At 40.5% G+C, this 23407-nt stretch overlaps 1 protein-coding gene across 1 annotated transcript in view; it reads right to left on the bottom strand.

Moving 5' to 3' along the window:
• The window catches only part of LOC128757569 (ephrin type-A receptor 7-like), a 159359-nt gene extending 146156 nt beyond the window's left edge, over window positions 1–13203 (bottom strand). The window contains exon 1 of the mRNA XM_053862964.1: window positions 13036–13203. Coding sequence (XP_053718939.1) covers window positions 13036–13114 — 79 coding nt within the window. The 5' untranslated portion in view covers window positions 13115–13203. The remainder of the gene's footprint in view (window positions 1–13035) is intronic.
• Between the last annotated feature and the right edge of the window lie 10204 nt (window positions 13204–23407).

Below are 23407 nucleotides of genomic sequence, written 5' to 3'. Positions count from 1 at the left end.
AGTTGCTTTGACCACAAGTGGCGATCAAAAGCTGTAGTTGATATGTGAGACCAGGCTGGAGGAATTCTAAAATGCCCCAGCAACGATTTATGCATTTATTCATCCATGAGATCTGTATTAAAAGGTCGGGCAATTTTCCAGGTCACTGACCAAATTCACACGATGAACAGGATGAAGAGGACCAGATGACAGACAGAAGCAATAAAAAGTGAGGGAGTGGCCAAGGTGGCGAGCCGGTGAAGGCGATATTGGCAGTCAGACACACACCGCTGCTCTGACACGACACTCTGGCGTGCATTCATCAGGGGCCGCGTGTGTTTGCATGAAGCACGGCTCGGCCCGAGACTCTAGTCTGCCTATCTGAGGCCGATGCGTGTCTCCACTCAGGGTCTGGTTAATGAGTTTGAAAGGTCAAACACCTATCAAAAAGATTGATGGCATTTCCGAAGCATCAGAGTAATGGCTTTACGAGCTCCAGCCGGACACATTTTCAACACAATGTTTATCACAGCGGCCGGACTTGAAAGTGAGAGGAATCAGACGCGAAAAACAAGTGGACTATGAAGCGATCAAAACACCATAAACAGAGCACCGAAAACTTCTGAGCAACATCCAGTTACTGCCACTTTTCCATTACCGTTTTACCCATAAGGCACTGGCGGTGGTAATGCCGCCTCAATTATACCCTTTAAAATACACAAAACATTGTGATAACAACATAAATAGTGCTGGTATTCCACTCAATACCAAATATACAGCATTTTCCAGTACTCGGCAAAACAAAAGAAGAACAAAGGCTATTTTCAGAACCTAAGCGCTGAGCTCTCCCCAGCGCTTTCGATTTTTATGTAGGGGGGATTTTCTACAGTTTTTGCGTGACGTGTGACTCACAATGGCTACGCTCCCTCACCGTCAGTCAAGGAGGACTGAGAGGGATATTCAATGTGCTCCGCTATTGTCCAAACCATCTGACAAATCGCCACCCACTTGGACACACCTCCTATACTGAAAAAAAAAAATCCAAGGAAAAACCCGCTTAAACACAAGCAAATTGATAAAAAAAAAAAAGAGGTTAAGAAAAGTTTTCTGCAGTACGGCTCCTTCATTACAATACTAATACTCCATTTTAAATCTGATAAATACACAAACTGTATATTCAAAGAGCACACAACATATACATACATATATCATATATAATATATTTTTGGAGGATCCAACAGCATCCCACATGTCCCTGTTAACTCAGATGGGTTGGATTTTCATGGCACATTTTCGGCCTCTTAGTAGAACAAAGTTTAAATGCCAAGGCCTTCCTGAGTATTTCTTCTGAGCATGTCCATCCCTTCATGACTCCAAAGTACCATCATCTCATGCTACCTCCCGCGGGATTTTGTCACACATCGGGCCAGTTAGTTGAACACATCAATGAGCCACATGACCCCAATCCCATCGACCACCATAACTGTGCGATGCGAACATGTCAAGATGGACCAACACCTCTGATGAATGTTTCCAACACCTTGTGATATCCACAATAACAGTTCTGTGACAAAACAAGTGTGACAAGTATCGCAGCCAGGGAGTGTAACAAACAACTTCCTCAATTTGGAATGCTTTGCTTTTATTTTTCTTGAATGAAATTGACCAATTTCAACATTAAAAAAATGAAATAGTTCCAATATTTTGCTTTCTGTGATTAGAGCGAAGAGATAAAGTCTTGCCAGTGAAAGTCACATCAGAGCTTGTTTAGTCAATTCATTTCTTTTAACAAGAAGCCACAAACTTCTTCGAACAGCGACAAAACATGACGGGTGGATGTTAGCAGTCACTCAAACCCTTGTAGATACATGGGAATGGACACAAGGCAGACATTGTTTGTGCACTTGAAAGCATGTGCAGCCTTGTCTTGCATCAATCTGCTGTTCTTTCATACACCGTTGCTAACACGTGTATTTAATATAGCTGTGTCAGAAGAGGTCCGGTGTACACGAAAAGGACATTAGTAAGAAAGCCTGCTCCAGCCAGGACCAATGAGGCGGATACTGACACAGCAGAGCGTAGATGGCGAGTTAGAGAGTCTGTTGGGACTGGAACTGCAGTTGAAAGGGGCGAGGGGTCGTCTGACAGCACTCGCGTCTCACTCCTGGTCATGACTGCACGTGGGACTGATGCTGTTTCTTTGTCAAGCTTTGAAATATGCACATCTATTGGCAGCATGTGCACACAACATATCTCATGTTTAAACAACGTCACACCCGTGTTCACTCACTGGGCTGTTACATAACCGAATCAGAACAACTGTACGTCATTGCCTCGGCCAGGGCTCAGAGCTTCGCTTGACCTTGAGAGGAGGATAGTGTTGATCCAAAATATGGGTTACATATAGAAAAGGCATCAAATTTGGAAATTCCATCTGGAGCTTTGCCACGTTATGGTGTTGTATTCGCAGACTTTTTAAGGATTGAAATACACATCTTACAGACGTTGGACAGTTACAGTTTGTCAGGATGTGTTTTAGAATCACAACTGAATTTAGGGTTGACTGATCCAGACAAAATCCCATATATTGATATTCATGTCGGATGTCGTGATCAACTTCTTGAATGTTCATATCTCAACATCAATACAAGAACAATATATCTATCTTCAGCCTTAATTTAATTCAATCATAAGTTAGTCATTTAATTTTAACAGGGATCTGTAGTAGACCAACGTAACTGTAATGGTGGACAAGTAGCAACATGAACAGTGGTCTACTCTGCAGGCCTCTACACCCACCTTTCGCTTTTCCAGGGGTTTCTGAAATAGCATCAGAGCACTCCAGCATTAGAGGCCACTCATGACTCACCAACCAACTTCTGTTCTCCCCACAATCCAATCAACGACTAAATTATCGGCCAGTGACCTTACGAGTCATGATATCTTTGCTCACTTTTCCTCCCATGCACAGTCACAGTCAGCACAGTCCACCGTAAGAGGAGAAATAGCTGAGGCTATAGGACGTCTCGGTAAAGTATATCAGAACGGACGAAATCTAACATATCTTTCCAATCACATTTTGAGCAGTTAAAGCTTTTTTAAAGTTGAAATAGTTGAGCATTAAGTTGCTGTCTTGGGGACATAAGAGTCTAGTTAAACAATGCAGTAGCTTGAGTCAAAGATGAAGCCATGCAAGGCCAAGAAAACACAACCAGTGGAGTGAAACTGCGATTGACTTGACTTGCAGAGGATGAGAACATCACCTTCTCCTCTGGTTTCCATACTTACTGTATTAGAAAAATGTGAATTATATATAATATAAAAACAAATTCAAAAACTCCGAAACTGTAATCTAATGAATTATCATAATTTATGCAACCAGAAAACTAAGCGACAAACATCTGTAAACGGACTGGTAACCCCTGAAAGTCCTGAGGTCCTGATAGGTGAAGTGCGGTACACAGTACTTTTGATTTGCGATATTTTGCATGAATTTGAAGAGAGTGGGCGATTTTGTTTTTCCTCCCTAAAATGGATCTACAATGGAACTCACCCTTCACATGCTGAGCTCCATCAAGTTGTCAGTCCAATTCCCAACGTGCCCACCCACGTTGCATCAATGCAGTATGTGTTTAAACTGAAGGCAAAACAGCCTGAGCATAAACAGCGCTCACATTGGAACACCCCAAATATCTTACAAAGTTGTGTGTATCGGCCGTCACATACAAAGATGCATGATTCACTCAAACTCCTTCAGGTTTATACAGCGAAACACCCACATCACACGCTGCTCTTTATCAGCAGACGGCCGTTTATCACGGACAACGTCGACCAGTTAAATGATTGTGTTTACTTCATCATTATGGCACGGATGAAGCCAACTGCATCCACCAGCTGGCCAGAGGCTCAGAGTCATAAATTAGCATCCTTAATAAAAAATAATTACACTGATATTGATTAGCTTTTCAAAAACATGCTGCACTTTGGTCACTTTTGACGTCAGATGAACTGGCTCTCCATCAATGACTGTCATGAAACACTAAAAACAGAAAGGCCCACTCAGACGTTTCATTTAGAAAGGCAAAAGATAGACAAGAAAAAATGAGGATCCTTGTTCTAATCCCAAGATGGAAACTCTGGATTGGGAAATTTATTTATATATTTTTTATTGACACCAAATCCAAAAACAAAAGCTCACCTGGTGACCCTACATTTTCCACTTGGCTTTCCCAACTGTGCAATGCAGCATCCCTTCTTTATGTCCACAGCAATGAAGGGTGCACACATTGTTCCTGTTAGGGTTCGTGCTTTTATTTTCACTTGTTGTGTTCCGGTTCCTTGTTTTCTTGTTTGCTCTCTCACCCCCTCCGGCTTCATGGCAGCGCAGCTGGTTCTCATTCCACAGATTGCCTCTGCTGAGATTTATACACCTGGAGAACTAGCATGTGCTGCCAGATGATCGTGTTTCGTTCTTATGGTACGTTCTCTCTCGATTGTTCTGTTCGCTTGTGACCCTGTTTATCTCTCTGTTTTGCTCAGCGTTCATCTCCTCGTTCTGTCACCTTTCTTTCTCCTTATCTAGCTCTCCTATCGCTTGCTCCCTGTCATTAGCTCCGTGTTAGCTTCCTCGAGTGTTTGTTACTGGTCACTTCAGTTCAGCCTTTGTTAGTTATTTCCTCGGTTAGAGTTTTGTTTTCACCTCTACCGAGCGTCTTTAATTTTGTATTTGCCTTGTCAGAGTTATATCCGAGTGCATAGTTTTCTGTTGTCCCTGTTTGCAGCACTGTGTATCTCACGCCTGTTTTCTGCTTTAGGTTTTTCCCTCTCTCTTCGTGTGTTGCCCTCCGCGCTCCGCTTCTGGTGTCGTCGCCTTCAGTTTTGATTTCTGTCTGTATTATTTTGCGTTTATTGTAATAAATCTTGTGGTTAACAGAACTCTCGTTTTGTCCGAGTCCTTTGAGTTTGGAGTCATCTGCTCTTGGGTCACCTTAGCTTAGCAGTCATGACAGAGAGGCCCATTCAGAGGTTTCATTTAGAAAGGCAAAAGAGACAAAAACTGAGGATCCTTGTTCAAATCCCAAGATGGACACTCTGGATTGGGAAATTGATATTTTTTATTGACACCAAATCCAAAGGCTCAACTGGTGACCCTATATTTTCCACTGGCCTTTTCCAACTGTGCAATGCAGCCTCCCTTCTTTATGCCCACAGCAAGGAAGGGAGCACACGTTGTTCCAAGTTCAACTTTAACTTTGGTCGTCCTCTTAATCCTCACAGTTGCAGCTTGTAACACTACCATCCGTGCAGCAGGTGTAAACTTATCAAGCAAGCGAAAAGCGATGGAGCAAGGCGTTCATTACAGTTAAATCAATCAAATTAGAACATGTGGTTCAGCTGGAAATTTCTCATCTATCATCGCCAGCTGCCTACAGCGAGGTCCTCACTGTGCATCGCACCTGCTAAACCCGACTCCAACACACACGCCTAATTCCCACGTCTACATGCAATCCCCTATTTTTCCCCCCTCCTGCCCCCCAAACCCTCCCCACACATTCCCCCGCCAGCTTCTGATAGTCTATCGTTGTCAACAAAAGGAGTCAGGCGATCCCTGTGGGATCCAGTAGACTCACTATTTTTAACGCCCACGGCCCATCAGTCCCAGCCAATGTGTACCAATGAAGTGGGGAGTAAATAATGATGCGGCTGAGCTGTTGCATCGACTTGTTATAGGAGCTCTTGGTCTGTTTGATTACATGTAACATACAGGAGCGTTGGTAGGAAGCAACGGTGGCAGCTTACAATTCCCTCGTCACATTCCCACTGCCGTCCAATTTTCCCTCTGTCACTCTTTGATTCAGTGTTCCATGCTTTTCCTTTGACTCCACGTTTCTCGGACAGTGACCTGACACACCTTATCCTCCTCCTCCTGCTTTTAATGTAGAACTCTTGCGGATAATTCGCCCCTTTCTCCTTCAGTGAACCCGGCGTCCGTCCGACTGTCCCTGAGGTGTCGACGGAAAGACCTGTCATCGTCACAAATGGCTCCTGACCCATCACACTTGCCGAGGTCACACCACGTCGCACCGGTCCAAAGCTGCTGTTTTTCTGCCAGCGATGGGCGGCTGCATTGGGCCTGGCACTGGCAGTCTTGTGCAAATAACCTTGCATCAATCACTGTTACTTCCTATTGATCCCTATTGAGGACAGAGTGCTGCCCCTGTGTCATTGCCGTGTTTTCAGAACACAATTTCAGTCTGCAATTTATATTCTTTGTTTCAGGATTTTTTTGTTCTCTCTTTCAAGACAAGACATTAAAATGAGTTATTACACAAAATGCATGATAATAAAGAATGTGACTCAGCAATTGTCTTACATTGCAGTAGCAGATTTTGGACGTCCCCCGGGTGTAACAACTTATCCATGCGTTGAGACCATCTGGTTCACTAGGACCCCCACTGAAGTTATTATTTACATAGATGTCAAACTTGGATAATGGCTTGTGAAGATTCTCAGTCCAAACAAATATTTGAGTAACACTGCATCCATCTCAATTTATACTTTCAGCAATATTTGTGAGTTTTTTATGTATTTATATTTATTAATTCCATGTATTTGGCATTTGCTGATGCATATTATTTTGTGTCTCAAAGATTCATTACAGTTTTAGGTCACACTCTAGATTGTGGGACATGTATTACCATGAAGAAACGACTTATTTTTTTATATTTTATTGGTGAACTGTGCTTCATAAATGAAATCCAAAAGTAAAGGTCAAGCACATCTGCAAACCAGTTAGGTGCATTATTCAAAAATGTAAAACAAATACAGCAATACAGTTAAATAAATAAAATAAAGCTGTCTTCAAAAATGTAAAACAAATACAGCGATTCAGTTAAATGAATAAAATTCTGAAATAAGATAAGGCTGTCTCAAATGGGCACTTAGAATTAGACTTCCTTTATTGTCATTGCACAAAAGCATATCACTGAATTATGGCAACGAAATTTCAGTCTGAGGCCTCCGGTTTCCAAAAACAAAAACTATATGTCCAAAATAAATAAATATCAGATAAATACGAACAAAAATAAATAAACAAAAAAATTGTTATTAACAATAATAATAAAAACGTAAGCTCAATATAGCAATTAAAAAATGAATAATAGAAGTAAAACACGCCTCTAAATGAGGCAAAATGAAGAACCGTTGATACTCATAATTCATTGCGTTAAATTTTTTAACGCGTTAAATTGCAGCGTAATTTATTAATCGAATTAACGTGTTAAAATGACAGCACTAGTTAATATGTGTTCCCCCATCTAGAGTATTTAATGCTGTTTTGGAAAAAGTTAATAATTCAGAAAAGAAAAAAAAAAATCATTCCAGTATATTGGGGAAATTTTGTTCAATAAAAGTAAAAATAAAAACTACCAAGGGCCTCAAAAAAAATCACCAGCAAAGTCCCATTGGGTTTAGTTTCATCACTGAAAATATTGACACAAGTTAGCCATGGTTCAGAGTGACATTAGTTCGATGCTGGTTAGCAACATGTTAGCAGTTAACTGTATATACTGTATAATAGAATTTAAACCGGGGTCGTGACCCTCAGATAGCCGCCCCAAAAAAGATAAGAAAAAGGTATTGTATTTTCATATAAAAAAATATCTTATGTTTTCTTTTGTTTCCTTTCTTGTTACATCATTGATCATTATATTAGAGAAATAGCTTTTATCACCCATGACATACAGTGTATTACGTGATTTCAGAAGTGTGCAGTAAACTGCTGGGAGCCTTTCGGGTCACACAGTGCCCTAGGAGTTGCTTGCATTTTCAAAAAGGTTGGTGATCTCCGATTTAAACCAATAAATGGCATCCTACATCTTTCCTTACCGAACAACTAACAACCTAAAATCAGGACTTGTTGGTTGGTTGGTTGAAGCTCAAAACCCTCCTGAAAACAGGTTGGTGTCTTAAGGTCCAATATTGAGGACAAACGGTGCATGTACTTAAACACACAACTTTGTAAGTACCCAGGGTTCTCCCCAGTGCAGCATGGATCCTGCTACGCTGAGTTTTCTTTTGTTTAAGTCAGTATGTTGGCAAGTGTTCTTTCCAATGCCAACCTCATTTTCGGACTCCTCCCATTACGGGAGACAGATAAGGAGAACATGGACATGCTCTGCCATTCCCTTCCTGGATGGGTCTCTACTACATGATACTATTTATCCCTATTTAGAAGTACTCTGGAATGAATGAGTGGCGTTTCTACTAACTTGAATAGAGAAAATGTATTTGACAGTGCTAGTTACTTTAGTAACCACAGAACAAAGCTGTTGTTATTTTATTTTATTTATTTATTTATTTTTATTTTACTTTATTTTATTTTATTTTATTCAATTATTTATTCACTTTTTGACTGCACGTTATTCCAAAACACTTTCCTAGTTAGTGGGCTCCCCACTGACCATGGAAATAAATTTGATTCTGATTCTGATTCTGATTCTGAACATGCACCTTCCCGATTTACCTTTTAATCTCAGTGAATGTTGGTACATTTCGCTCTCATTATTTTTGTTTCAAAATAACATCCTTTTTTCTTTTCTGGGGAGCTTTCCAGTCGCAGAAAAGTCAAGGGAGAAACTGCATCATGGAAAACATATCATTTACTCTCCACAGAAAGCACCCCTTGGTCCCTTCCATAGAAACATAGGGAACCTGTTTTGGGTCTCCTCCAGGTCGCTGGGTAAGGGTCAAATCCGCCGTCAATCCAATATGGAGAAGGCGGAAGAAAAAGGAAGAGCTAACTGCATTTAAGATTTGTAAAGATTGAAAACATAGTAACCGAAAACAAACACCTCTGTACGTCAGATCAAACTGGTTCAAATCCTGGCAGCGATATGAAACCAAACATTCCTCCTGATGCAAAAAGGAGAGGTGAGCTTGAGCCCAAAGCACCTGAGCTGTTTGGCATGACTGACAAGCTGCCACCCATACAGAAGGAGGCCAGCGATTATACTGCAGATAGCGAGAACCTTTCCCTGCACCCTCCATCACTCTGATTCACTCTCTCACTTCTATTGTTCAGCACCTGGCTTGCACCCACTCGCTCAGCTTGCGGCAGAAAGGATGGATGAAGGGAGGGCACGGAGGGAGGGAGCGAGGGAGGAGAGGGGGAGGAGGTAAAGTAAATGAGATCCCGATGAGATGCCAAGGTGTGTTAGTGGTGAGGACTGTGGGGGAATGAGAAACGTGTCCTGAAGGGAGGGGAGTGGTTGGATTGACTGTGGAAAAGGTGCAGGGGCGGGGTGGAGGTGCTGGACAAACCCGGATCTGTCTGAGCGAAGCCCCTGGCCGTCTCACTGTTTGCTGAAGTCAGCTGAAGATGCAGAAGGTATACACTGAGGGAGACAGGGATGGGGGAGGAGGAATGGGGGGGGGCGTTATCAGGGGTAAGAACAAAAGAAGTCGTAAAGAAGTGTATAGTGAGCAAAGCTGTTTCAATAAAAGTGCTACATGTGCATGTTCTACCTTCATGCATGATCTGATTGACTGATAACTGTGGAATAACCAGTCACAATATCAGAGCCTAAATCCACTTCCCATCATAGCTACTGTCGTCCTATCATCTCCATCACCTGGGCAAAGTAACCCTGTTCATGTCCTCATTCACCACATGCATGACCTTCTTCAACCCTTCCTCACTGCATGGCATACTGCATTGACGTTGGGAAGTAGACTTTTGAGTCCTATACTGACGCCAAAGGCAGCCTTCAGAGTTGCATTTGACTTTTGAAGCACCTTCGGCTGCACATCCTGAAACAGCAGAATGCAGAGGTTTGGGTTCGGTAAGTCATGGGATGGCGCTCCTTTGGTTCTTCATCGAACAACGTGTCAATTGCCATTTAAAGCCAGTCAAACACCCATGCGTTTCAGTCATGGAGAGCCTCATAAGGGGTTAAATATATCACGCTAATGCAATGTAATTCAGCGAAGAAAGCTTCCCAACCCTAACCCTTCCGACTGGCACTACCCCCACCTCCTGTCTGGAACGCCAGAGAAAATGCCTTCGCTTCAACATCCAGCGCAGAAGGCTGCCTTTGGCGTCAGTATAGGACGCAAAATTCCACTTTCCAACGTCAATATACTGCAGCACATCATGGGAGTGAGGATGGGTTTACTTCATTGCCTCAACAGAAATGTCCTCAACACAATATCTAACAAGTCTACAAAACAAACACATGACTGCTGTCATCAATGATATCAACAACAAAAAAGTGGCGATCAGATTAGTGTGACTTGAGATTCACTTCAGGTTCGATGTTGGAATATCACGTCTACAGGCTCAGTACAAAACCAGTTTTGTGATGATGCCATGTACTTCTTGGTTTCTAACATTCAGTAGCGTTACTTTTTTTTCCATTTATATTTACTAAAACAAAACATTTATATTTACTTAAATAAACTTAACTTAAAAAGTGAAGTGATTTGGCAGGGAATATAATACAACTAATATAATAGAAGCACAACTTGTTTTATAAATCCATTAGATTATCAATATTGACAAAATATTATCAAACAATGTTTAGTGAATTGTTTCCACAAAAACAACGTATTAGTTGTAGACCATTAAACCCATAACAAAACTTGCATCAACACTCCAGTGACTCCACTTTTATACACCTTCATCACACCTCTAACCCCATATGCTTTTGTCATACACGCCTATGGAATCCCATGAATAATTCCACACTCTCCTTCCTAGCGGCGTTTCTGGAACAAACAAGTACGTGCGTGTCAGTGAGACGTCACAGATGTGTGCATTTCAGTAAGTACATGTCAAGTCGCTCCAGCACACACAAGTGTGCTCACCAGGTCATAAGGTTCAAGTCAAGATGGCAGGGAAGATCAGAACCTATGTGACAAGTAATCCAGCTTTGGGTGCTTGTGCCAGTCGTATCAAAGTGTGCCAAAGAGCTTTTGATACTTATGTGCCAAGTGCAGAGGATGTATGGGTGTTTACTGCGTGCCTGTGCATGCGACGGGGATGGTGGGACATAAGAGCGCTGACACACACAACAGATTAAACATCCTGAATAATAGGAATAGGAACGGTGTGTGGAGGGTGGGCGAGGGTCAGAGGTTGAAGGTCGGCTCTCCGTAACCCTAATAAACATAGATGATGACAGCAAAAACCAATCTAATGTTTTACTTTTCAATATTAAAATTTTAATGTTGGTTTCCACTTTTTAATTTCACTTTTCAGCTTTCATGTCATTGAAAAACTTTCACATCTAATGACAAGTTCAATACACAACCACCAGCCAAGAATTCAGTGGGGAGCCCTCAACTCGTGCGCCAACTCAGAGCAGTGGTCAGTACCTGATTTTAATGGCACATTAACATTTTTTTTTTAATGCTTTAATGTTATTGTTAACTAGTCCGCTTAAGACTTGTACTGGTTGACAAAAATTGCATGTTTATGGTCTCGTAAATAGAATCTAAATAAATTTGAAAAAAATAATAATAATAATAGTTGGAAACACTGGGAATCTTCTTTTAAAATATGATATTGTTATTTTTATTTCTGAAAAGGTGGTGTCAAAGGTATGTGCCTTTGATGTGCCGCACTTTTGATGCATTTGTGATTGAATTTTGAGTTGTGTTGCGATCATGAGTCGTCATCTTTCTGCAGATTGTGCTAAGAGAACAATGGTGTCAAGACTAGTAACAGGCTTGTAATACAACACAAATATCAGTAACTTCAATCGTGATTTTAGTACGACCAGAAATCCTTCAGAAATAAGATCACATTGTTCAGATTTATGTCATTCATTGCCAGTAATAGTTTGTTGGTTTACAGTTTACAGCTATAACAGCCAAACAACCACCATTCAGTGCTCAGAATATATTTCACTCCAACATGTCAAAAGTGAGTTCAGAGTTAATGCCTTACTTCACTTTATCACACAACAGGCTGAAAGCTTGTTGATACTCGGATTGTCACTCACAAGTCATTTTTTTTAGTCATGCACTGTTAGGGTTTAAATATTGTACTTGAGTATGGAATATGTGATAAAAGCCAAATTAAAGTATAAAAGAAATGAGAGATCTCTGGTCAAATCTGATCCGACAAGTCGCTATTTCCGCCAATATTACAAGATTAATTGAAGTTATATATATATATATATATATATATATATATATATATATATATATATATATATATATATATATATATATATATATATATATATATATATTTTTTTTTTATTTATTTTTTTTTTTTTTTTTTTTTTTAACTCAACTGTTTTAAAGCGTGAATCTGTGCTGGATGTCACCCAGTTAACCATCCTTAACACCACATTCAACAAATCAGTCTCCAATGACAGTCAGTTGCTCCTCATCCCCACCTTTCACAACGACGATTATAAATCAAGGTCATGACAAATGTGGGTGACTGCATGGTGAACTTGCAGTGGAGGGCTTCAGAAGAGGGGTCCCCTTTTTTTCAGTCGCGTCTTTTCCTCAATTTCTCACTTAATTTCAAGATTTATTGTGAATTGTGAATAAATATTGTGAAATAAATACGAAAGAAAATCAGAGAAATAATGTGTTGTTATAAGGAATCTGTTACAACCACAAAAAATAGTTGCTCAGTCTGGAACAAAAGCTTAGTTCAGTTCCCTTTTATAAAAGGAAATATCTTATTGTTGCGGGAACAAAATTGTTGAGGGAATAAACGCAAGTGACCGTCACAAACCCGCTTCTCCGCGCTTCAGTTTGAGTGAATTTATAGAGGTAGTCGAAACTGATCTCCACTTATTGGTGAATCTGTACCGTCTCTGTTGTAAATCCTGCGTTCCCTTTGAACATATACATCGTGGTTACCTCATAAAAGAGGGTTTAAGTTGGTCGACATTTCTTTGCGGGAACGGGCGCACATGGTCCACAGAAAACCAGTGGACAATCCAAAACTACAGGACCGCGGTCAGCATCTGATCGGACCTGAAACTGATGCAGCAACACTGAGACAATAAAAAAGCAAACACTTCCACCTACCTTCCTCGGAGTGACATTCTTCCAAAAGTCTCAGTAATAATATCCAAAGAAACGAACTCAGCGCTTTAGGAAGATCCATGTTTGTCTGGCCAGTTGCGCGGGACTCTGGTCATGTCGCTCCGGACTGCGCGCACCGCGACACAGACGCGCTCACCGTGTTCGGATGATCGAGCCGAACAGCGAATAGTGAAGGAGCGTGGCCGCCACACCGCCTATTTGATATCTCGGGGGAGGGATCTGAGGAGGAGATTGACAGTGAGCGGGCGCAATGAGGTCTGAGGTGGAGGAGACGGGGCTCGGGGGTTCGACCTATCAAAGAGGGGCAACATCCAACTCAGCTCCAGGTGAATCAGGAGGAGGATGCTCGGTGGGTGTCCAGTCTTTGTCACGGTGACAACCTGCTTTAGCCGGGGAAAGAGCTCTCAGACAAGGAAAGACACAGGTTATATATATATATATATATATATATATATATATATATATATATATATATATATATATATATATATATATATATATATATATATATATATATATATATATATATATATATATATATATATATGTATATATATATATATATATATATATATATATATATATATATATATATATATATATATATATATATATATATATAGTGTCCTTTGTTTTATCTTTATCTTATGCAAGTTTCTGTTGTGCTATTCCTGAGATTATAGGTTACAGAAAAGAACATTTTACTGATCAATAAAGGACTGGAGTAGGTGCAAAGATTCTGTGTAGGACCTCGCTGTCCCCCCTAGAGGAGGCCCTAGTCTTGAGGCCATAGACAGAAAGTCAAGACATGTAAGCGAATGTAATTATTCTTTTCTTTTATACTTAAAGTTCAATAAGTTGTGAGAATCTTTCATTAGAAATAGAGTTATTTAGCTAAATGTTAGTGTGTTGTAATATAAATGGCTTTGCAAATGCAGAAATATCCATCTTATTTTTAAGTGTTTTGTCCAGAAACATACCTAAAATATGACCTTATTTTAGAATGTTATTTTTTTACACTGTATCTGCACCTGGCATGGACCAGAATAAAAGGGAAAATTCCATTTTAAAATGATGAAATGTAGAAATAGTCTTGCAGCACTGAGGAGTATGAGAGGTCAGGTTTAAAAATAAAATAAAAATATATTAATATAAAAAAAATTATTTTACTTATTTATTTTTTGAGGCTTTTTTAGTATCCCAAGATCTTTGGATCAGACATCATGTCCAAATTGTTTACAGGAACTGTAGCTCAAGCGAAGGTAGTGGATGCTTCTTGCAGTGGTGGAGTTTAAGTCGGGATGGGCAGCCGCCCAAGGTCATGACCCTCACAGGCCATGGGTGGATGGGCTCAAAACAGTATTCCATTTGAGAAGAGTGATGTGCGGCACACTGCTTTTGTGACAGCTCCAGTCCAGTCAGGCTGACTCATGGTTCGTAACAGCTTGGCGCAACTTCATTTAGTCATGATTCATGACAGGCTCATGTCACTAAGCTAATTTCATTGCGTTTTGATTTCCAAAGTGGATCGCTGACATGTCCCCAGGTGCATACTGGGTATCAACCGTCCAGTCACTCAAGTCATCACAGACTGTGTAATTATTTCCTGCCAAATAAGCTTGACTTAATTTCATGCTGTGAGCTAGTTTTGGGTATGAGGTTTCGTGAAACAGTGTCCAGATTTTCAGAGGCCACTAGATGGCACTGTCTGCTGTAAAATGTTTGGACTCAAACAACTCATTCAATGAAACCTCACATAAATTCTAAATCACCAGCGCCATCTAGTGGCCACAGAAAATGATGACACTGTTTCATCAACCCTGCAATACTGTTTCATGATACCTCATCTACCCATCACTAGTTGTCATTGCCCAGTTGAATCCCTTCTTTGTGTCTTGGTTGGTCGGCTAGCATAGCGGATATGGTACTATGCTGTCGTCTTTTTATGCTGATGTGTCATAAAAGTGGCACATACACAATGGTAGACATATGTGCGACACTTCTCGAGGCTCAGTCATGTCACATACTGTAGGTTTGGCACTTTAAGATGTGGACAAATGATGGCATGAGGCGTCATCTGGAATTGGAATTTCAACCTTCAAAGTCCTGATCTCCCTTTCAGATTCAAGAAATGTAGCTGGTTGTTAGAACAATAAAGATGTAGCAATGTTTGTGTCGTAAAAGTAAGGGAATAGATGTGGTTTGTGTTAAAACATCAGCTCAGCACAGCAATGTCAACATTGAAATTCCAAGCTCTCAAAGACTCCTATTTAAAGCGTTAATTTAAATTGAAAGCACTTCCTTTCACGGAATGGATTAAATGCAGCTCGAGGAGGAACGTTGATCCCTGTTTCAAGACTTTGCATCATTGCGGCTCATCAGATGCACTTAAAAGTTTCGCTCCGCGGCTGACTGCTGCAATTGCATGTGATTCGGAGTCCACGCGCAAACAGCAAAGAATTGATCATCTCAACAGTTTATCCTGGAAAGCAGAACTTTTTTTTTTTTTTATTGCTGATTGACATTTAAGATCCCTTTTTTTTTCGTCGAGAGAAAACCAATGATGTGAGCGGCCACCGGATCGATAAAGAGTGTTTCTGATGCTGAGCACAGCTGAAACATCCACTTCACTGTCTTTTTGAATAAAGCTACTTGTTTTGTGTGGCAATCCTATCGCTTATTTAACGGATAATACTTCATAACTATAATGAAAACAGCCCTTCAGTACCATTAGATGGAGCATCTATTAATCATTCAACATTTTAGAAATGTGTCTAAGAAGCTTTTCAAGCTCATTAAAACAACCCGTGTCCTTCGACGTAATTGCCAAGCATTCAGCAGTTTTTGATTGAATTTGAAATATTCCCAAGTTTTAATTCACTTAAATGAACTACAACTTTGAGTTTAAGACGTTATGCGTGAGTTATGTCCTTGACCCGCGACGCAACAATCTTGAGTTTTCTTACGCAGGAAATTAACACACATTTACTCCCAATTCTTTCAGTGTCTGAATAAATACCAAACTCAAAGTGGTTCCCAATTTTAATGGTGTCATTCCATTCAGACACTTTAACATGAAAGAGCAGCAGATGAATATTATATGTTGTATTAAATGACCAATGAAAAGGCCTTAATATATTGTGAATTCATTAAATATTAACGTTACTTACACATTACAATAGATAACAGGTGGGAGAAAGCAAAATCTATTATTATTATATATGTATTGTTACTATTAGATTATTATTATATTATAATATAGCATTGTTTTATTTATTATTACTATAGAGGCAGAAGGAAATGGTAAGAAGGAAAATAAATCTTGCTCATCCATAAGCCGCACCGGTCCATAAGCCGCTGGTGCAGTGGTGGTGTCTGCACCGTAGAAAGGTCAGTGGTGCACCCGGCTTAAAAATGCATGAGGATCACTTCTAAACTACCTTTGAAAACGGGCTCCAGCATGGAGACCGACTCATGAAACGAACTTGGGCACGTTTTTAATTTACATTAAAGCGCCTCAAAATGTGTTGTTTTGGCCCATGTGTCTGAAGTTCCGACACCACAGCTGATCTCAGATGCGGCTTCTTGGCTCTGCTCCTCCAGGAGATCGGCTCTGCAGTCGGAGCTGCGGACACGTGGGCAAAAATATTGCATTTAGAGCACTTTCAGGGAAATAAAACGCCTGTGATTTCATTTGATTTCATGTGTTTGATGTGATGTGGCGCAATGTTTTGGCAGCATGACGCTCTTTAGGCTGTAAATATATATATATATATATATATATATATATATATATATATATATATATATATATATATATATATAGCCTGAAATTATAGTAACAGACATTATACAGTTACTAAAGATAGTAAAACATTGCTTTTATATCTTATATATGGATGTTTTTTTCCATTGTTATGCTACCAAATATTTTCACCTCCAACATACTTACTTCCAATTTTATGATTTTTAATGGCAATCTTTACAAATAAATAATAGTAGAATAGAATAGAATAGAATAGAATTAAAATAAAAAGTACATCAACTATTATAGAATTATATAACATACTTTAAGAATATGATGTCATGATATTGTAATAAAAATGTCATTTAAATGTATTTACATGTAATTACCAAACCCTGGTCAAGAACAAAACCTAAGGTACTACTGTGCATCCAAACATGCGGCCAAATCTCGGCCTATGAAGGGGACATGCTCCTGCCAATCATTTTCCGGGGCCAACCGGAGCTTGAAATGAATTTCATAGAACACTCTGCCACTCCAGTCAGCTGTCGGACCCGCAAAATGAGCTGGAGGTCTGCACTCACCCTGTGCTTTCCTGGTTTACAGTTGTAATTGTTGAAATGTTTCTTTGTGCATTTCATATTCTGTGGTTGGCAGCATTGATAATAAATAAATCATACATTTGAACACAGGAAATTAGATGGAGGTCCGCAAATGGCCTTAGAGCCAGGCTTTGACCACGGTACGGCTGAAATAAAAATTAAAACAGAAGATTTTTAAACAATAAATAAGGACTAACCCATAGAAAAAATGAATCTTTCATTCATGTAACTGTACAAGAGAAACATGACATCATCCCACACTGTTGTATTTTGAAATGGGATGATGTGAGTCTTGAGCAGTTTCTAGGTGGCACAGAATAAAGGTCCAACTCCCAGTTCCAAAGCAATTGTTATAAATGTGTTTTTAATAACGCACCCTGCCTATCACCCTGTGAAATCCACTCGTAGCGATCTTCAGTGAGCGATTTAGGCTCTGAAAAAGAGTAATTAACTTGAGCGATATTGCGCCACTGAACAATTTGCACTGGCGGCCTTGACCACTTAGCTCCTCAGCTTTGGCTCCTAATGAAAAGGCTCGTCAGCAAATCTAATCCTCCACCCTCGAGGGAACATCGGCGTCTCTCCGAGAGCCGGACACATCACAACTCTAATACATGTTATAATATAATAACGTGTTTTAATTCACACCACCCCTGCAGTGTTGTTCGACGGCAGCTCAGCGCGGTAATAAACTGACAGCACAATAACCGCACACAGATTACGGACCATCAGCCTGACTGATCCTCCCCAGCAGGGAGGCTAGTAGCTTCAGTTCTGGGAGCCATCAGTCCTCCTTGCCGGCCATTAGTCACAGTGGACAGAGGCCAACAGCCCTTCTCATTCTCTCCATCGCTTCCCCCACAGCGTAATGCCGACACACATAAAGTCATTTGGCAAATTTTTCATTCATGCAAAAGTGAGGAAGATTTTTTATGTTTCTCCCGACTGTTCGGGTGTATTACTGGTTCAAATAGACATTGAAGATGGATTGGTGCTTTGCTTTTGGTGTCAATGGGTGAAACACTTGAATGTTGTTGCGGTAAAAATGCTTTCTCAGCCCCCATGTACTGGTGGGGATGTGGAGTGAGCTAAGCTATGACGTCACAAGGGGAACTGGATGGCGCTAACAGCGAATTAGCATAACATGAAAGATAATGGCCACAGACTGGTTTTTCGTCAAATAACCAATATGCATCTGTTGAAAATGAAACTGAACATGATGAGCCGGGCTGTTTAGCGTAGAGCAGGGGTTCTTAACCTTTTTGATCTCAGGGCCGTTTCAATAGAACGGATTCATTCCTCTTGATTTCATTTGTGATAAATAACCATATTTAATCTACTTACACGTAAACAAACCAAAACCTTGAATGAAACCATGTGATCATCGCAAAGATATTTATTTGTCATCGAAAAGTCCAACCAGCAGCAGAACCAGGTGCCAGTCATGTTCATCAAATTTACTAAAGAAAAAAAAGGGAAAAAAAAGTGAAAAACTGAATAAAATTCTGAATAAAATAAATATAATAAAATTATGTCTAAATATCATAGCATAATAATATAGCAAAATAATATATTTTATCTGAACTCCAAAGAAGATATCGGTAAAGTGTAAATGAAACTTTCGCCAATGTTCTCATGAATTTTCAAAGCTGCTTCAACTGGTGCTTTCATGAACAGTTTTTACAGCTGAGGGGGCATCACTATCGTCAATTCAATTCTGTGACACACTACTGCCACTATATGTGGCTCATGTATTAAAACTGAGCATCTCGCGGCTCCTACGGCCCAAAGGTTTAAAACAAAAACACGCCCCTCTAGGAGGCGCTCACGGCCCAAGCAAGGGCCCCGGCCCTAAGCTTAAGAATCAGTGGCGTCGAGAGTGCGGACGAGAACCTGCCTGAATCGATTTTAGATCGGAACTACTGTATATGTAGGTTACATACATGTTAAACAACACGGGAGTGTGGTGTAACGATAAGGGGATACAATCGTCACCTTCCTGGGTCTTCAGAGTAGGCCTCGCCTCTGTTCCTGAATATCACCAACTGCAGCTGGACGGGAAACATTTGATTCAGTTGAAGCAACCATGTGACAACTTTCCAAGCGGACATCTGTGTCAACATTGGACAATACGTGACGCCTGAGGAGTGCGAATACGTTGTCTTAAAGTGTGTTGATACTTCTTTAAGTCAACCAAGTGCTCGGTCACATTACTAAATACAGAAACAACATGTGAATGAGCAACATTTTTGGTGTGTTTCAGAATCTTTTTTTTGTGTTCTCCACTCAGTAGATCAATGGGACTGGAGGTTTTATCTGCTGCTGCCTGAACAGTGCTGTTCTGGTATTCGCTTGCACGAAATCAAAGATGAAAGTTGTTCAGGCTTCTGGAGTGGTAATGTAATATGTTTGTATGGTAGTTGCGAGTTAATAATAATAATCATAATAATAATAATAAAGCAGTATGGTGAGTGACTACTACTACTGCCACCACTGCCAAGCAAGTCGCACAGCATGGACGACTAAATTAAAAAGGGCAATTACATCGACAGGTGGTAGTTCAGCCACGTCAGCATGTCAGTCAGCCCTTGTCATGTTACGCACAAATAAATTCCGGAGCAGTTAGAACAGAATTCAAAAAGGAATAATCCCAGGTATTGTTGGCTGCAGGATATTCTGAGAAACAGTGAAGCGGTACTACAGGAAAATGACATTAATCATGCTGCCTTTCTGCGGAATAAATGGTCGTCCATGACACGGTTGAATACGTTATCAGCGAAGGACCGCTCGCCTTCGAAAGATAAGAGAATATCGCCATCTGATAGCGAGCGCGGCTGGTTGCTGAGGCAGTAAATAGACGTCGGGTCATTCAAACACATTGGGCCTTACCTCTGCAGGTTCATTACCACGCTACAATTCCATGCTGCCACACGCTTGTGTCCCCGCCCTCTCATGCTAAAGCCAGATAATAGAGGGGGAGTAGGAAGGCAGCGAGAGGGGAACGGAGCAGAATCACTTGACCTTTTCCTTCCCCTGCTCGTCTTCCGAGTCTTTCATGCAGAACAAGGATGGCTGGAACAGATAATGAGACAAGAGGTGCAGGAGAGCTTGGTGTATGGATGGAACATGTGCAGCCGATCATTATAGCTTTGTGTTTAAGGTAACGATAGCGGACGGCCATTGAAAATGATCCGCCCCGTCTATCACACGGGGATACAGGGATTCTAATTCTTTTGAGGGTTTTGCCTGACATTTTTGGGTGGGTGTTAGTGGTATGCACTCTTTGGTATGGATGCAGTAAAGGAGGATAGAAGAGGATAAAAGGGAGGATGCTCAAGATAGACTTCCCCTGAGCTCAAGTACATGCCTCCTGTGTTCCAGCTGCCAGCGTGAAATATATTTTTTTTCACGTTCCACAAATGCCACACAGCGAAGGCTGAACAGTGGCACCTCTATTGGTGGCAAGAAAGATGGCTCTACTTCTCAAGAGTGCCTGGTTCCATGCGCCTTTGTCCTGCTCTTTCCACAAGTCTATTTCCTTTCCATTCATTAATAAGTGCTCTCTCTATTCAGCCTTTTGGACTGTAGACTTGGCTGCTAAGTTCTTGTTGGCTTTTTCTGGACCTTTGCTTCTTAAGATGTGATTGGAGACTCTAGCCTCTAGTTTTTTGTCACCCTACCAGACTACTGCTAAAGCTAAGTCAGGTTTAGTTGCTGGCCCAAAATTCTGTGTATGTATTAGACTCCTCTGTCAGGGAATACATTTCTGGGATGTTGGTTTCTTGGTAGTCATTCTCACCAGTAAACGGACGCGCAGAGATACATGGGACCAACAATAGTCAATTTGATTTTGATCGAGTCACTTGTCATTGCTCCAGTCACTTTATGCTCAGGTCACTATTTTGTCCATCAAGACATTGTTTTATGGCTCTAATACCTTTATGTTGTTGCTTCACTCACTTCTTGTTGCGAGTTTAGAAGTCACTTTATGTTGTTGCTCAGGTCACTATTTTGTCCATCAAGACACTGTTTTATGGCTCTAATACCTTTATGTTGTTGCTTCACTAACATCTTCTTGCGAGTATAGAAGTCACTTTATGTTGTTGCTCAAGTCGCTATTTTGTCCATCAAGGCACTGTTTTATGGCTCTAATACCTTTATGTTGTTGCTTCACTCACTTCTTGTTGCAAGTTTAGAAGTCACTTTATGTTGTTGCTCAGGTCACTATTTTGTCCATCAAGACACTGTTTTATGGCTCTAATACCTTTATGTTGTTGCTTCACTCACTTCTTGTTGCGAGTATAGAAGTCACTTTATGTTGTTGCTCAGGTCACTATTTTGTCCATCAAGACACTGTTTTATGGCTCTAATACCTTTATGTTGTTGCTTCACTCACTTCTTGTTGCGAGTATAGAACTCACTTTATGTTGTTGCTCAGGTCACTATTTTGTCCATGAAGACACTGTTTTATGGCTCTAATACCTTTATGTTGTTGCTTCACTCACTTCTTGTTGCGAGTATAGAAGTCACTTTATGTTGTTGCTCAAGTCGCTATTTTGTCCATCAAGACACTGTTTTATGGCTCTAATACCTTTATGTTGTTGCTTCACTCACTTCTTGCTGCAAGTTTAGAAGTCACTTTATGTTGTTGCTCAGGTCACTATTTTGTCCATCAAGACACTGTTTTATGGCTCTAATACCTTTATGTTGTTGCTTCACTCACTTCTTGCTGCAAGTTTAGAAGTCACTTTATGTTGTTGCTCAGGTCACTATTTTGTCCATCAAGACACTGTTTTATGGCTCTAATACCTTTATGTTGTTGCTTCACTAACTTCTTGTTGCGAGTATAGAAGTCACTTTGTGTTGTTGCTCAGGTCATTTTAGGTTGCACAAGTCATTGTTGTCACTTTAAATTGCTACTCTTGTCACTTTATGTTGTGGCTTTATTAATGTATGCGATAGTAACCTAAATGCATTGATTATTTTAGTTTTTCATTTTTTCGTCTCCTGTTTCACCCCCTCTTCCATGTTTCATTGAAATATCGCATCTAAACTGCAACAGAAAAAACTGCTTTTTTCTATTCAGGAAATGTTTTTCATTCAAGTGTGCTGCAGGTGGACTGATGAATAATATAAAACCAACTGGATGAGGGCTAGAACAGGGACCAGGAAGGGCACCAGTCAAATCCGGGTCAGACCAGCAGTCCAACAGCCATGTGGCAGTTTGCAGATAAGAACCGTGACTAAGTAATCAGAAAGCTAGAATCAGATCTACCGCACGACTGTCACTTCCTAGGCACCACATCTGCCTGCCAGCTGCATTCCTCCGCCGCTGCATGCCGGTTTTGAGGCGGCTCACTCCGCAGGGATTGGATCCGATCCTGGTCCTCCAAAGGATTGATGTTCAGGCCCCAGTGGTTTGTGCATCTTTAGCTCCATATCAACACAGATAGTCTGTACCTACAGTGGTTCCAGTTATGAACCAATAACACAACTCTCTTCCATCTTCTGAAGCAGCGTGGCAGCTAGCTAATCCTTCCACATTTAAATGTTCATGTGTGTATTATAATTCATGGTTGCAAAGTGGTTTATCAGATGCCTAACACACAGTGTGGAGGTGAGATTAGGGACCGCCACTGTTTCTAATCTCCAACTTCAGTCAGTTTGCTCTTTTCTTCATTTTCAATTTGTTTTTTGCAAACTATCGTGTTGTTGATTTTAAAGGTTTATTGAAAGGAGATATATATTAAAAAATACTTCCATATTTCCAACATAATATCAGGACATTGCTTATTTATTCCTGATAGACTGGACTTTTTTCCTTTTTCAAAATTGAATTTGTATTCATCTCTGTGATCTCTATGCGGGCAAATTATGTTTATTGCTTAGAAAATAAAACAAGCAAATCGACATCAAGCCACAGCCTTTCGCAAAGAAACAGCAGACAGCAGCAAAGCTTTTAAAGTGACATTCACTTACATGTCAGAATGTTCATTGTAGCTGCACA

Source organism: Synchiropus splendidus, chromosome 4 (assembly GCF_027744825.2).
Source record: "Synchiropus splendidus isolate RoL2022-P1 chromosome 4, RoL_Sspl_1.0, whole genome shotgun sequence".
Lineage (NCBI taxonomy): Eukaryota > Metazoa > Chordata > Actinopteri > Syngnathiformes > Callionymidae > Synchiropus > Synchiropus splendidus.
This window is presented reverse-complemented; position numbering and strand designations above follow the sequence as displayed.